The sequence below is a fragment of the Engystomops pustulosus genome, chromosome 2 (genome assembly GCF_040894005.1).
Source record: "Engystomops pustulosus chromosome 2, aEngPut4.maternal, whole genome shotgun sequence".
Classification (NCBI taxonomy): Eukaryota; Metazoa; Chordata; class Amphibia; order Anura; family Leptodactylidae; genus Engystomops; species Engystomops pustulosus.
The window spans coordinates 214,246,330-214,263,000 of record NC_092412.1 but is presented as its reverse complement, the minus strand read 5'-3'; the positions used below and the strand labels follow the sequence as shown (position 1 = coordinate 214,263,000).

The 16,671-nt window shown below is 42.4% G+C and overlaps 1 protein-coding gene across 3 annotated transcripts in view; it reads left to right on the top strand.

Moving 5' to 3' along the window:
• SARM1 (sterile alpha and TIR motif containing 1) overlaps positions 1–16,671 on the top strand; it is a 125,866-nt gene that overhangs the window by 92,984 nt on the left and 16,211 nt on the right. The window contains exons 1-2 of one of the 3 annotated variants that reach the window (XM_072138094.1): positions 10,053–10,261; positions 10,767–11,278. The exons of 1 other annotated variant lie outside the window; for it this stretch is intronic. In XM_072138094.1, coding sequence (XP_071994195.1) covers positions 10,824–11,278 — 455 coding nt within the window. In that variant the 5' untranslated portion in view covers positions 10,053–10,261; positions 10,767–10,823. Of the gene's footprint in view, positions 1–10,052; positions 10,262–10,695; positions 11,279–16,671 lie in introns of those variants that run through there. One more of the 3 variants, XM_072138093.1, reaches the window with a different exon arrangement.

Sequence of the window (16,671 nt, the reverse complement as noted above, 5' to 3'; positions counted from 1 at the left end):
AAAATGGAGGTGAAATTTAGAATGGTCAAATTTTGCCGGTTATACATTCATTTAGCCCTAAAATGTTCCATACTTGAATATTTTTTCTTATGTTTTACTAAATTGCCAAATAAAACCCTAATGTGGAGAAAAATCTATCATTTTTGCATCGCTGTTTCCCAAGTGGCATAACATTATTACTTTTTTGGTAACAGAGCTGGTTGATGGCTTGTTTTTTGTGGGACATGTTGTACTTTGCTACAGTATCATTCTGGAGTACATATGTTTTTTGATAATTTTTTCAAGCTCATCCTTCCAAGCCGCATTCCTGCTGTCATCCCAGGCTCGGACTGTGTCCTACACCCCCCTGTTTTCCTGGCTGCCACCGCGGGCCTAGTCGCACCCGTGGAACGATCTGGTGGCACCCCGCCGCAGCAAGACCACCCCGCTTTGCGGCGGGCTCTGGTGAAGACGAGGTGCCACTTAGACTCCGGTCACGGGTTACGGCTAGCACCATCATCATCTCCCGCGGTGGTCCAGAGGGTCCACTGGTCCACAGACTCCTCCTTCCGGACTCTTCCCAACAAGACTTTTAGTTCTCTTGTCTGAGGACCGTTACAAAAAACATGCAAAAACCCATGCGTTTTCAAGAACGGACCAAGAATTGACCAAGAACACATTGGGGCTCATTTACTAAGGGTCCGCGGACCGCAATATCGTCAGAATATCCGACGATTTCCAATGTGTGCCGCATTTAGAAGAGTTTTTGGCGCACGCGATCGGATCGGACGTGACAGAACAGATTCGGACTAAGAGTGGGATTTAACATTTAAATTTGTGTCACAAGCCAAACACTTACATACACCGGGAACAAGAAGGTGAACTCCGGCGGACCTGAGCGGGGAGCAACACATGCAGGATATCGGGTGCAGGATCTACGTGGATGGCGGCACGTGCAGGATCGTTGGTGAACGCACCTCGGGGATCGCGACTCGGACAGGTAAGTAAATGTGCCCCATTGTGTGACCGCCCCTCAGCTGTATTAATGGTCACCACCTAAAACGATTGGAATTCAAATAGACAAATCCCAATTGATCGTTTACTTGGCTTAATTTTAGCTATTGCTTTTTTTTTCACATTTTATATTCACATTTAGCTGTGACATCATGTTTGCCACTGTTGTATTACAGCCTAGTAACATGTTGCAGTAGTTTTTGTTTATCTTGTTGTGCCACTGATCTATTATGTACAAAGTCCCTTGACATGAATACAGCAGATATGCAAGTGTTAATTAATTCAAAGCTTTCTATGCCTAAAGTTAATAAGAGAAAAAGGTGTTCTTTTGGAAGAAGGACTGACTAGGTGTTACATTTGGAGACACCTGCACTCAGGTCTAAAGATCAAGTACAGACAAAAAGTCTATCACTGGCAGAAAATGTACCTGTGGTTACTGTCACATATGAGCTTCCTGTCATTATACCAGGTAAACAATCAACCACAGAAGAGAGAACAGTAATTATAGAACCAAAACTAAAACTAATTACTGATATACAAAACAAACTAATATTATTCCTAATACACAAAAAATATGTTTTATTAAGATTCAGAGGTTCTACACCACAAGTGAAACCAAATGCTCTCACCATTAAAGTGTTAGAGCAATTACTGACCTTTCTCAGCGCCACCTGAGATAAATATAACAAAACAAAAAGCCAATACAATTAAAATGCTTGAACTTTCAGCAATTTATATCAATCCCTTTTGTATATGAGTTTGTAAACCACTCTTGCAAAAGTGGAAAGTATCTGCATAACACAATGGGGCTTATTTACTAAGGCTTGCGGATCACACTTTTGTCAGCCTGTTCTCCTTTTTTGGGATTTGCGCTGCTTTGACAGGTATTTAACATGTTTCTGCTCTGGGGTTGCAGTTTTTGGCGCATTGGCGCCGGCTTTCATGTGACCGAAATTGTGGGGTGTGCCGTTGGACGATGCGACTGATTCAGACTGAGCGCGGGATTTAAGATTCAAATTCTGTCGCAAGACATGTACTCACATGCACCAGGAAGAAGAAGGTGAACTCTGGCGGACCTCAGCAGGGAAGCGATACATGCAGGATATCAGGCGTGAAATCTTAGTGAATTGCGGCAGAGTGTATTATCGTCGGTGAACTCCTCGGACCGGGTAAGTAAATGTGCCCTATTATTTATAAGTACTGAAAAATACAAGGCTGTTAATCCTACATGACGGTACATTGAGTTGGTGACATATGGGAGAACACAGTCTAGATAAGACAAACCCAGGCAGTGAATGAAGTCATCAGATTTTTTCTTTAAAGGGGTATTCCGGGAATATACACTCACCGACCACTTTATTAGGTACACCATGCTAGTAACGGGTTGGACCCCCTTTTGCCTTCAGAACTGCCTCAATTCTTCGTGGCATAGATTCAACAAGGTGCTGAAAGCATTCCTCAGAGATTTTGGTCCATATTGACATGATGGCATCACACAGTTGATAAAGTGGCCGGTGAGTGCAAACATCTAATACAAAAACCCATGATGCTATAAATAACAAAACTCAATGTTATTAGTCACAAAATGGAGAATAATTAGTTTTGATTTTATGATTCACAAAATTTTATGGCCTCTCTAAAGTATGCAGAGTTATCACCAAGATGGCCGCCACTGGAAACTACAAGTCCCAAGATCCTTCAGTTCTCAGTAACTCCTCCTCCCTCTTATGCTCTTCTCCCAGTGATGATCATATAATTTTTCTTGCTCTGTTACCATAGTAATTATGTGTACCTGCCATCACTGTACATCACCACAACACTGCCCATACTGGATGCACTGCAACCAACCCACTACAGCCAAACATAGTGGTGATCACATGACCTGCCCAGGCAGGTGCAGGACATGTGAGGTCTTCTATCCTGTGTCTGCTCCGCGCGGAGGAAATTAACGGACTGATTAAAGCGCCAGTAGCATTTTAATTCTTCATTATAGTGTATGTCCACAGCATTTTTCTGCTAAGGGGAAAAACATTTAAGTAACAACTAATTAGATATTAGCTTATATTTTAAGGACCCATTTGTATATTCATTATGCTTATTCCTGGAATTGCCCTTTAATTCTGTGGCCAAGTATTTATTGAAAATGTCCTTATCATAGTACATATACATCACAAAGTGGAATTTTTTCTAAATCTCTCAAAGGCTTCTTATCTCTCATCAGTATCCAATATTGCTCAGCTGTAATACCAAAATATCAAAGAGTGGTGCTGTTTCTGGAAAAAATGAAAAATAAAAGTCAGGAGTGTAAGATGGGCATCTTCCTCAGCTGAACCCAGGAATGAAAATAAGAAGTGATGGTCTTATTACTATTATAACACTCTGACAGCACCAAGAAAATATGTGTAAAGACAGACACTGACTGCATTGAGGCTATCTCCCTCCCTTGTACCATTTGGAAGCTACAGCATATCACTGTCTGTTAGTTTTAAACCACATATTTGTTGGATGAAGTTATATCCATATTTTATATGTACTGATAAAAGTTACATTTTAGTGGAAAATGGGTATACACGTCCCGATTGGACGATTTTCTTCTCTTACACAATTATGCTGGGTGCGACAGATTCATTAAGAACGTGCAACAGAAATCATGAATCTGTCACTTCCCTGCACTGGTCTGACAGAGTTCACCAACTTTTTTGTGGTGTATCTTTAACATAGGGCATGCGACAGACTTTTCATGTTAAATCCAGCCTACAGTCCGCACCCTAATTTGTGTCGTATGGTGACCAGTGCAGCTGTGCCACAAAAAGGTTGCGTGCGACACATTTGTGGTGCAAACACTTCTTAAATACCTGTGGAAGCAGTTTACATTTAAAAGAATGTGCAAAATCTGTCAGAAAACCGGCGCAAAGCCCTTGGTAAATGTGCCCCAATATGTAAATAAGGTGCACTTCCTCCATTCTTTAGTATCAGTTCGGATGCCAGGGCCCCCGTTCACTGCGGGCCCCAGAGCAGCTGCTATGGCTGCTACCACTGTAGATGCACCCCCTGCCTATACTCCCAGCCTTATTGGTAAGTCCAAGGGAAAGTGACCGGATTTGTGCATGAACTCCCTCCACATCTGACGTGTGTTTCACTTACGCCTGTGTACACAACACCAGTTGCTCCTATTGAGGTACCACATTTATTGTTGGGCATCCCAGTGATTGGACTCCCATTGATAAACAAATGATCCCCTATAATTTGATATAGCTAGAACCCCTGTAAGCAGAATGCAATGTGATAACCAATGTTATGGTGAGCTCAGGTGTAGAATGCTGTAGAGGGATGAATTCATGTACTGTCTACGTAAAATTTTGTTTTATTGCTTGCTATTTTCATCACATGTCTCATAGATGTAATGGCGCACTTGCTTGATTTTGATGGTAGATTTCCTTTAAGGAAGTCTGTCCGCCTGGAAACATTGATGAGTGCTCTTTAACAACCGATAAACAATAGCATCACAGTATTGATTGGAGACCTTGGAGATTTACAGACTGCAGAAATCTGATAGCAGAAGGTCAGGACAAGGGAACAACATAAAGATAAGGACATGATGAACCTGAAGTGATGAACAGTTCAAGTTGAAGCTGTGTGAATGAGCTTTAACTTGATTTTTATAGAGTACACTCACACATTTAGTTTTTCAGAGGCAGTTTTCAATGTCCAAATCAGGAGTGGAGTGAAAAAAGAGGAGGAGTAGCACCTTTCAATGATATGTTCTCCGCTAATATGATCCACAACATCTGAAAAACTGAACGTGTGAGCACACTGATAGTCTCCTGCATTTTACCACTTCCTCACTTATGTATACCTCCCAACTTTTGGACAAGAAAGAGGGAAAAAAGTCCCTCCTCATTTCCCCTAAACCATGCGCACTGTCAAGCCCATTGTCCCCCCTACAAGTATAGTATAATGTCAATGCCTGTTGCCCCTGTCCTCCATCCACCTCATATTGTGACCCCCTGTCCTCCATGCTTCCTCATATTGTGGCCTCCTGTCCTTTATCTTCCTTCATATTGTGGCCTCCCATCCTCCATCCTTCCTCATATTGTGCACTTGTGTCCTCCATCCTGCCGAAAAATCGTGACTGTCCTGCCAAATCCGGGATGCTTGGGAGCTATGCATGCCCCCATTTTGTATCTCCCTTACTTACAATGTCACCTTTTCTGCCTCACACATATAATGTACTTCTTTGGCTTCCCCCAAAATATAAAAGAGAAAACGATTCCCACCTCTCCTGGTTCCCCTGCAGCAGCAGTTCCCCCCTACCATATCAATGCTGTTTGTGCCTCTACTTCCTGCTGTCCTCCCTTCCCAGTGTATATGTAGTGATGGAGCAAAGGCTCAACTGCCCCTGGGAATTATAGGAATGAGGCAGGCCTGAAATCACACAGGATCTCAGGAATTGGACCCCTATTGTTAAGAAATATATTTTTAAGGTATTCAGGGCCGGCGCCTGCACTGGGCATACCCGGGCAAGTGCTGGGGCCCAGAGCTGCTAGGGGGAGGGGCCCATATAAGGCTACACATAAGGAATCCATGATGGTGAGGGGGCTGTATCTAATGAAGCCATAATGGGGTTGTTTGGTGTGATAAACTAGGGAATATTTTAGGGAACAGGAGACTGTTTTAGTTTCTGAATTTTTAAAGCCACTATGTCCATGTCTACTGCAAAGGGGCCTACTGAGGCACTGTCGCCCAGGGGCTACTGAAACCTGGAGAAGAACCTTATGGTATTCATAGGTGTAAAATGTTACACTGTATTGTAACTCTTGTAGGGAGTTTAGAGCTGCTGCTGTAATGTACATCCAGCAGGAAGAGACTATAATAAGGGGCTTTTACACTGACGCTATCCCATGTGTGAAATAACGAGGTTACATGATCATCACTGCTAATGTAAGACTGACAACAAACACTGTGCATATGGCTCTTCATATAGCAGGATGACTCTGCAATCTGTAAATAGCTGCAGAGAAATCCAATAATGGAGGGACTTGTCCTCGGGGCATCCTCAGAAGTAGCTATACCTCATCCTTGTTACTTGTTTTCATTTTATAATAAAGATTTTTTTAAAATCATTGTTTCTACAGCTGTAGAAGCATAGAATACATAGCTATGGATTTCAGTGGGTTCATACACGGCTGTTGGTTCCAGATACAGATGTATGAAATGACTGCCCGAGCCACAAATTATACAGCAGGTATTATTCCTACTGTATAGTCTAATGGTGTGTTGACCCGTTTTGCATGTACACAGTGCAAAATACCGGGTGCTTGTTGCCGATCGCATGTGTTTCACTGGAAATGCAGATGCAATTGGGCCAAGCCTGTCCCTGGGCGTTTCCATTGGGTATGTAAATGCAATATAAATGTGAAGTGTGAACGCACCCTAAGGCCTAACACACACGATTGCTATGGGGGCCGTCATCTGGCTGTAAAATTTGTGGCCAGATCTTGGCCCCCACAGAGGTCTATGGCACCCGCTCAATGTGCAACTATGGGACATGTCCTACACCGCGCCGTTCTGCTACAGCGGCCGCTTGGCTTTTTATGGAGAGGGGAAGGGTAAGTACTCACCCCTCCTCTCTTCTCCAGCTGGCCACATGCTTGGCCCAGGTTACAGCCCTGACGAGTACACGTTCATATGTATGCAGCCTGAGGTTGCGATCACACAATACATCTGGATTGCCTTTCAAACGCAAACAAATATGACTCTTCTCACCCCATTTTCACACGAGATGAGTAAAGTTTAGTGATTACAAGGGTAGAGTTACTCCTCCTCCTGCTTTCAATGGGGAGGGGTGTAACAGGACGATGGATACTACTGTATAGGCATACAGTAGGATAAGTCCTATCCCTCCATTGTATAGATATGTCATAAATCCACCCAATGTATCCTTGCAACAGAGGGCTAAAAATGTGGTGGAAATTCCACCTTTGTAGCCTTATGCATACAGCGCTAAAGGTGGAGATTTCATAGTAACTGTAGTGGTCTAATTGTGCCCCTACTATGGAGGCATCATGAGACTGATTTTGGAAATCACACAATGGTCCTGTAGATGCCATTACATGGATGACCAGTGATCTTATGTAGTCAAGGCTCTCATAAACAGGATGCAGAGAGCAACATTAGGATGATAAAATCTTAACCCCTTCTTAGTTCATTTGCTTTTCATTTTTTTACTCCGCTCCTTCCACAAACACTATATGAGGGCTTGTTATTTTTACTTTACAGTGGCACCACTTAATATTTTGTGCGATGTACTTTGATGCTGGAGGAAATTCTAAAATGGAGGAATGTGTGAAAAAAACACTGTTGTGCCATATTGTAATAGACATATTTTTATGGCTTTATGGAAAACTTATTGACTCGAGTATAAGCCTAGGGTGAAAAATGAGGCAACTACTCTCTAATAAAATGTCCAGTAGAAGCCTCCCCACATCAATAAATGCCTAGCAGAGCCCCCCTTTAAAAAGAAATGTCTAGTAGGGCACCCATTTAAAGAAATATCAAGCAGAGAATCCCTTTACAAAAAATTGTCCAGCAGAGCCCCGATTTAAACACATTTCCAGCAGTGCCCTCTTTACAGAAATATCCACCAGTGCTCCCTTTTAAAGAAATGTCCTCCAGTGCCCCCTTTTCATGATAAACTAATAAACTTAGTACTCACCTCCGGTGCCCACCACTCTTCTTCCCCAACTCTTCTTCTCCACTCAGCTCACAGGTTCCAAAGCAGCGTGGGCAGAAGCCCGTCTATGCTCTCTGACCACACAGACACACTGTGATGCAGCATGTCGCTGCCTGATGACATTGGGCATAGACCTGCCTCTGCTTGCACTGCAGGGAAGCTGGAAGATGCAGGGAGAAGACGAGTCGGGGGAGAAGAGGACACCCGGGGTGAGTACTACAGGGTTTTTTTATATACCCGAGTAAAAGTATATATAAAAGTATAAAAGTGGGGCTTTTTCAGCACAAAAATTGTGCTGAAAAACTTGGTTTTTACACAGGAATTTATTTACGTCTTCAAAAACCTTTCATAAAAAAACCTGTCTTGAATCGCCATATTCTGCTGTTTTAATTGCTTCCATTTTGACAACTGTACAGCCTTTTGATCACAATTTTATATGTTACAAAATGGCAAAGGAAAGTGTTGATTTGGACATTTAGGCTTTTCCGTTACAGGCTTCACCACTGGGAATAATTGTTTTTATATTTTGATAGATCAGAAATTTTGGAACAAGGCAATACCTAACATGTTTATGATTATGTGTTCTGAGAAAAGGGGGTGATTTGAAATTTTCTGGGTTTTTTAGCCGTTATTTTAGGCCCCATATGCAATTACCTGCATCTGTCGGCTGCGTAGTACCCACCACAAATGAAGAGGTCTCGGTCCGATAAGGTTTTATAGAGAGTGCTCAATGCGGGTGTTAGCTGCATTTTGCAACTAACACCCATGGCTTACACCCGAATTGGTGCTGGCACTGATAATGGGTTTTAAGTGCCACCTTCAAACGGGTGGGATCTATCCAGTGCCAGGACCCTTACCGAGGGCTCCATGGCTATCATAGTTGGATTTGTGAAGGTCATTTTACAATGTACTGAAATAAAGTTATAGATGTATATTGTACATGTGATCAGACCTCCTAGGGTTCCAGTAGAAATAAAAACGTCAGCTTATCCTGCAAAAAATGACATCTTACACAGGTCTGTACGCTGAAGTATGAAAAAGTTATTAGTAAATGTATGGCAATCTTCCAGGCTATCAGTGGCACCAATCACTCAGAATAGTTCCTTTTCATAAACGAATATCTTTATTCATAGGCTGAATAATACGCGTTTCGAGCCCGAACCGGGCTCTTCCTCAGTTAAAGTTATTGCCGTCAGAATATGGTGAAACCAAGATTTGTTTTTCTTACACAAAGTTTTAATCTTCTTAAAAATGATTAAAACCGTATAAGACCTATATAAATTTGGTATACCCGTGATTGTACCGACCATAATGAAGCAGTGGTATGATTTGGAGAGCACAGTGAAAGCCATAAAAACAAAACCCACAAGAAAATGGTGCAAATGTGTTTTTTTCTCAATTGCACCACATTTGGAATTTTTTTCCAGGTTCCTGGGAAACAGCATGGAACATAAAATACTGCCACTAAGTGCTATTTGTCACACAGAAAACAAGCCCTCGGTACACAGAAAAATAGAAAAGTTTAATATTTTTTTTTACGGTGGGGAGCGGAAAACGTCTGCTCCATTAGTCTTAAGGAGCGGCAAAGGTTTTCGCGATCTGTGGGGGTCTTAGCACTGAGACCCCCACTGATCAGCCCCGTGGATAGGGCCTAACTTTAGTTTGTGGGAACTAAACCCTTTATATGTTTTTTTTAATTGCATCATAAGTGAAAAATACATACAAAATATGACGAGTCGTCCGGACTGTTTTTTTACATTTGGAATCAATGCAAGTAGTAATATATTGTTATACTGCAGTCCTGATCAGGTTACAGTATTGGTCATGTAGCTATTTTTCATGCAAAACTCAATTATTTTACACATTTTACCTATTAAGATTTGCAGACAGCGCTGTGGTGTCTCAGAATAAATGCCCATCTGCTTTTTCAGATGTGGCTTTTACTGCACCTGAATCTGAATACCCTCCTATACGGGAAACACTAAATTATAATAGAGGTCAACAGACCTCATCATTGTGGTCATGAAGACGTGGGTGTATGTTTTAGGACACAGTCGGGTCCACGCTGCTATATCATAACCCCTAGAAACACCCGAGCCCCCTCTTTGTTCCTCTCCACCAGCCTGCACCGCTGTCTGCCGACACAGCAAGTCCCACAGCTGCTGATTGGAGGACATCGGCTACAAGTCACGCCCACGGAGCTGACGATTGGAGGACATCGGCTACAAGTCACGCCCACGCTGCTGGCGATTGGTGGACTACGGCTAAAAGTCGAACCCGAGTTTCTGATGATTGGAGGGAATCTGGTAAAAGTCACACCCCCGTTGCTGGCGATTGGATGGAGAGAAGTTTATGCCCCGCCTTCTGTAAGTGTCGAGAAGGCTGTAGCTGAAAAAAGCAGAAAAGGATGTTGTCGCCAGGGAGACGGAATCTGACTGTTGCCAAGTGGGTGGGGCTGAGGATGTGGTGACGTCACTCTGCGGCTGCCCGTCTCGCGGAGATGCTGCGAATCCAGACAACAGAAGCAGGAGACAGGTAGAGACTGGGGGTGTTGTTATTATCTCTTCTATATCATATCACTTATCTATGTGTCTTGTCTAGTTATTCTGCATTGGGATCTTCATTGGTGGCTGCAACTGTAACTACCCTTAAATATGTATAACTACTCCCACCAGTGCAAGGATGTGAGGGGTAGTGGGTTAACTTGTCAAAGAGTTTTCTTTGCTTTCCTGTCAAGTGCATGTTGCAGGGGATGTAGTTTTTGTTATATCGAGGTGTGTTCACACGTGCAGATTTTGATGCAGTTTTTAAAGCCCTAATCTCTATTACTGCTGCACAGATTCTCATTGTACTCCTTGTCTAAGATGAATGTGTAAATGTAACCTAAATATTGAAACAAGTGTATAGTTCCTCAATGTTCTTCTAATTCTTTTAATTTTAGACTAAGCAGCGTCTGTTTTTACCTATAGATGAGTTTCCTGTATTGGACGTGCATTGGCTTTCCCTGCATAGCTGAGTCATCTGCTTTATCCTTATGTAGGTTACATAGAGTCATCTTATACCGTTCTGTGAGTCCAGAAATGCTGTAGGGGGATCCATGGTCCTCATCCTCCTCTTCTCTGCCTATAAACTCTGCAGATACATCAACATGTTCAACCACGAGCGCCTAGTTGTACCAGGATATGTCAATAACATTTGCTGGTGGCAGACCTCTGGGGGCACCAGCAAGGGCCAGCAGGTATCTCCAGGAGTTAGTGTGGATGTCCAGATGGCTTTGGACAGAGTTCTACCCGACCTTCATGTTGTGATTTCCAAGCTAAAGCAAGCAATGTGTGAGACAAGTATATGTGACAACATCTCAGAGATCTATCAAATGGTGGAAGAGGCCTGGGTGATGCCGGCGGTGGGAAGAGAGGTCGCCCAGGGATTGTGTGAAACCATCAGGCTGGAGGGTGCATTGGATCTGCTCCTCAGCTTCCTGCAGTCAACAGAGAAGGAGGTGAAATACAAGGCATGTCACCTGCTGGAGCAGATTCTGGTGTCAGAGAACAGGTAATTACAGCATGGCTGACATTATATAACTGACTCACTACATGTAAGATGTTAAAGGAGAAGGGAGGAACAATCAGCTTTACATATCATAGCATTGTATTTTATAAAGGGAAGAGTGCTTTATAATTGCTCTTAATTAAAGAACTAGTACTATGGAAATAGAGAGAAAAGTGTTTGGGAAAAAACTTTATATAATAATAATAAAAACAAACTTATCTTCCCGAACTCCCGCTTCCGAACACGAACATGAGATAGTTGTCAACACCATTGAGGTTCATTGTGTGATCAGTGATTGGCTGTAGCAGTGACCTGTTCCAGACTGGGAGGGGAATTGGCAAATGTTGTAATGGGTCATCGGAGGTTTAGTAGGGGTTATATTAATATTTATTACTCCTTCTTTTATCATTTGATAATATTCTGAGAGGTTTTTAATATATTTAACAAGTCTGAACTACACCTTTAAAGGATATCTATGATCAAAATCAAGCATGATAAACCAGGGACACTTACTATAGATGCTGACACTGTGGCTGCTAGTCTTCTTAAATTTGTTTTCCATGGACGCCTTACTTCTAAAATCAACTTTTAACATAATGCTAATTAGCCTGAAAGGTCTACCAGAGTCCTCCATGCTGTAGCTTCACAATGTAGCTTATACTTTGCATAATCATGTCACACCCTCCCCCCTGCTCCCTCAGCATTTCCATTCCCTCTGCCTGCTGTAATCCCACAAAATGGAAGGGCGGAAGTGCTCCTGCACAGTGTAACAGCCTTTGAAGCCAGAGCTCAGATGGCCTCTGGTAACTCCCCCTAGTGCCCTTCTGGCTCTTTTGCATAATTGACTTTAATAGAAAGGAGGCCATGGATATAAACATATAAGAAGATTTCCGAAGTACCAGTGTCTAGATCCATGAGTAAGTGTCCCTGGTTTATCATGCTTGATTTTGATGCTCGATTTCATTTAACAATTCTGAACTACACCTTTAAGCATGGCTATCTAATAAAATAGCATGGGCAACAAGAACAGTAGGGTTGTTTGTAGAGTATTGTTTTCCAATTTTCAGAACTTTATGCCACCCTATATTGCCAATGTAATACTGCTTTATAAACATGATGTGCATTATCCAGATAATACCATATCAAAGTATCCATGTAATACTAACATAGATTTTTTATGTAATACTGCAAATAAGAGTTGCCTATACACCACATGTGTTCATATAGTAAATATGTCTATATTGACATGATGGGGATAGTGTATAAGTAATATAAAGTCTTCTAATAAAATTGACTTCATAGACTGCTGCAGTGATCTTGTTATATTACATTTCAGCAATCATAATGCGCCATGTTATACATCCACTGGAAGGGAAGATTCTCTGATTTAAAATGTCTCTATACTAGCTCATAGCACCTGGCCAAATGCCGGGGCCCCGGGGTACTGGAGGGGCCCACTCGGGCCCCCAGATCAATTGTACCAGTGTCGCTATAAGACACTGGTACAATTGATCACCATCCGGATCGATCACTTTACTGCCTCTATGCTGCGCTGGTTGGGAGCGCAGCATAGAGGCAGAATCTAAAACTCACCTGTCCCGGTTCCCACGATGCGGCGCGCCGCAGGGTATGCAGCGGCTCTGTAGCCAGCGCACATGATGACGTCATCGGATCACGTGTGCTGGCTGCAGAGCGGGAGGCCGAAGACAGCTGCAGGCGCTGCTCCAGGGGAACCAGGAAAGGTGAATTCTTTTATCTTTCCCAGAGGGGTGGGGGGGGTCAGTGTGTCTGCAGGGAGAGGGGGGAGGGAGGGGGTCAATGTGTCTGCAGGGAGAGGGGGGAGGGAGGGGTTCAGTGTGTCCGCAGGGGTAGGGGGGGGGGGGTTCAGTGTGTCCGCAGGGGGAGGGGGGGTTCAGTGTGTCCGCAGGGGGAGGGGGTGAGGGGGTCAGTGTGTCCGCAGGGGAGGTTGGGGGGGTCAGTGTGTCCGCAGGTGGAAGGGGGGTAGTCAGTGTGTCCGCAGGTGGAAGGGGGGCAGTGTGGCCACTGGAGGGCGGCCCAACGGAGGGGCCCACTAAGGCTCTGTCGCCCAGGAGCCCACTAAAACCTGGAGCCGGCCCTATCCAGGAATATCCCTCTGATAGGGCATATATGGACAGGAGTTGTCATGACGAAACTATTATTTGGGCTAAACGATGATCTCAGGGACAATAGAAGATGACTTACATTTTAGTCTACAAGATGAGTTACATACTTATAATAATAACAATCATTATTTATATAGCGCCATCATATTCCGTGGCGCTTTACAAATCATAGGGGACATATACAATTAAAATACTAAATTATAAACAATCATATACATCGAACAATAGGAGTAAGGGCCCTGCTCACATGCGCTTACAGTCTATGAGGATGATACTCTTTATTCCCTTAGCTCGTTCTTGGAACATGCAAAAATATTGTATTCTCAATGAGATCATCAGCTGAAGCATTTATGTACTCAGTCTCTTAGCCCCTCATCATTAGGAGTGGTTTCCCTTTAAAAATGCATCATGCTCTGTGGTCACTGTGAATTGAACACACTAGTCTACAGAAGCTGTGTAAGCAATAATGGCCTGTAAGACACTGGATACAGTCCTATGTTTGTTTTCCTACTTTTATTTTCAGTCATTTGATAAATGCTTTGCCATCTCTGCTACATCATATCAGATACATAATATATGCAGCATTGCTACTCTTATTCTGGAGACATTTAACAATATCCAGAGTACTTTAAAAGCAAAGACAAGACAGTGTTAAGATTCGATCAGCGTTCTTTATGACAATAATACCCATCTACAGTGTAAGATGTGATTATTATAGCTTGAGAGCTTTTCTGAATCTTCAATAAGTGCCTGAAGGAACAGACATGATAACCAAGTAAATAGTGACATAAGGAGTCCAGACCGGTTTACAAAGTTTTAAAGGGATATGCAAGTAACATAGATCTCAAAGGGGTTTGGAGGACATAAACACATTGGGGCACATTTACTAAGGGCCCAAATGCCACATTTTCGTCGGGTTTTGCGATTTTTCACCGTTTTGCCCTGGGTTTTGGCGCACACGAAAGGATTGTGTCGCATTAACATATGCTTGCATGCAACACAAATCGGGGGCGTGGACGTTGGACAACCCGACTGATTCTGACAAACCGCGGAATTTAAAAAGCAAATTGTGTCGCAAGATCAGCACTTATATGCACCGGGAAGAAGGTGAACTCCGGCGGACCTCAGTGGGGGAAGGGACACATGCAGGAAATTGGACGCACGATCTTAGTGAATCGCGGCAGACCCGCATCCTCGCACGGCTTCAATGCAGCAGTATTTTTTAGTACAAAAAAATGATTTACTTTACCTACTCATTCCCTCGCCAATCCAAAACCAGAATCTGCAGCCAGCGTTAGACTGGCCCACCGGGTTACCAGAGGTTCATATGGTGGGTCCACCTAATACTGGAATCTATTGATAATACTACAGAAGGAAAACTAATTCATGGCACGAATAAGGATCAATTGTGAAACATGTAGGCCAAGCGTTTACTATTTTTGTCTATGTCATGTTGGAGTGTGTAACCTTTTTCATTATTTTACAATAAATTGTTTTACTGCACATTCGTGCATCATCTTTAAAGCTCAGCATACAGGGTTTTTTCCATCGACAGGAATAGGTGCTGGAGAAAATGAATAATTGACTGACATTTAATATGGTGTATGGCCAACTCATTGATGTAAAGTTAAATTTAAGTAGCAATATATATGGGGGGAGATTTATTGAATCTGTTGGTGCAGCATCCGAGTCCACCAACGTATTCTGCGTCAGATAAATGTTACCGGATGCTTTATCAGGAACAGTGCAAGACTGTGGAGTCAGACTTTAGACCAGCTATTAGTTTATTAATTTGTGCCAGAAATTTGTGAGGCAAGGCTGCATTTTTCTGCCACACCGACTAAATTTTGTGGCACCCAGGCTAGGCAACACCCTCTTACCTCGTGGCCACGCTTCTTTTTCAGACATGTCTGAAACTGTCCAAAATGGTCTAAAGCCTGTTTGTAAATGTGGCGCTCTGCATTTTGGTGGAAATTACACCAGGGAATGGCAAAGAATGGTTGATGTATCCTTCACTTTAGATTTAGTTATTATTTGTCCCATTTGTAATGCCGAGTATGGCTACAACCAGCTCTCTCCCATTGTAGAAGACCTGCACTACCATTCTAGGAAATAAAAAGTAGAAAGTGACCATTTCTGTCCGACTTCCACAGTCAGACTTAATTCAAATAAACTACAAGCTCAGCATAATTACTGTATAACAAAACCCATATACAGATGGTCCAGACACATTTCCTGAAAACATTCCTATGTTGTGCTAAGCTGTATGGAGAAGTTAGTTTTAAAGGGTTTGTAAATAAAGTCAAAAGTTTATTATGTTGCAACCATGTGTATTTATTTGTTGTTCTATCTTAGGATGCAGCATGTTCATAGGATCTGTACAGTGTGTACTGAGCTCTCTCATAGTCTCACTTCCTTTCTAGTGAATGCTAAATTATACATTTTAGAATAAGTTAGTCACTGATCAGCTAATTTTAGAAGTGAGAAAATTCCATTTTTAATGCACTTAGACTCAGTACTATGTGTACTTCTAGGCAGATTTTTTTCTAATTATTTTTAAAACATAACATTTGTGTATTATATTTTCATTACTTTGCATATTAAAGAGTCATTGCACTTTAAAGTAAAACTTTTTGTAATAAGAATCGTATCAAAAATATTTTTGATTAGGAATATACTTGTATATATTATACAGGTGGTCCCCGGGTTACGTACAAGATAGGGTCCTTCGTTTTCTTCTCAAGTTGATTTTGTATGGAAATCAAAACTGTATATTTTATGATTGTAGATCCAGACAAAAATTTTTTTTTGCCCCAGTGACAATTGGATTTTAAAAACTTCATTACGGACACCTTACAGCTGATCATTACAGCTGGGGACACTAAAGTAAAGCATCCAGAAGCTTCACCAGAGGACACAGTGGGCAGAGGAGCCCGTCTTTTTTTTTTTTTTTTTTTTTTTTACATTTTATTTTTGTATTTTATACAAACATTCACTGTACGTAGATACAGCTCGCAGGCCATTAGTTACATATAACACAAAGGATCCATCCACTGGGTATCTGACTTGCAGATCTTAAGACAAACAGGTATAACTTCCATACACAAACGGAAAATTTTTACACAGTATTCCTTCTTTGGTCTGGGATCTTCCCAGAGGAGGGGCCCGTCTTTAACAAGGGGTCGTCTGTAAGTCAGGTGTCCTTAAGTAGGGGATTGCCTGTAACAGTGCCAGCGCAGACCCCTGTTAAAT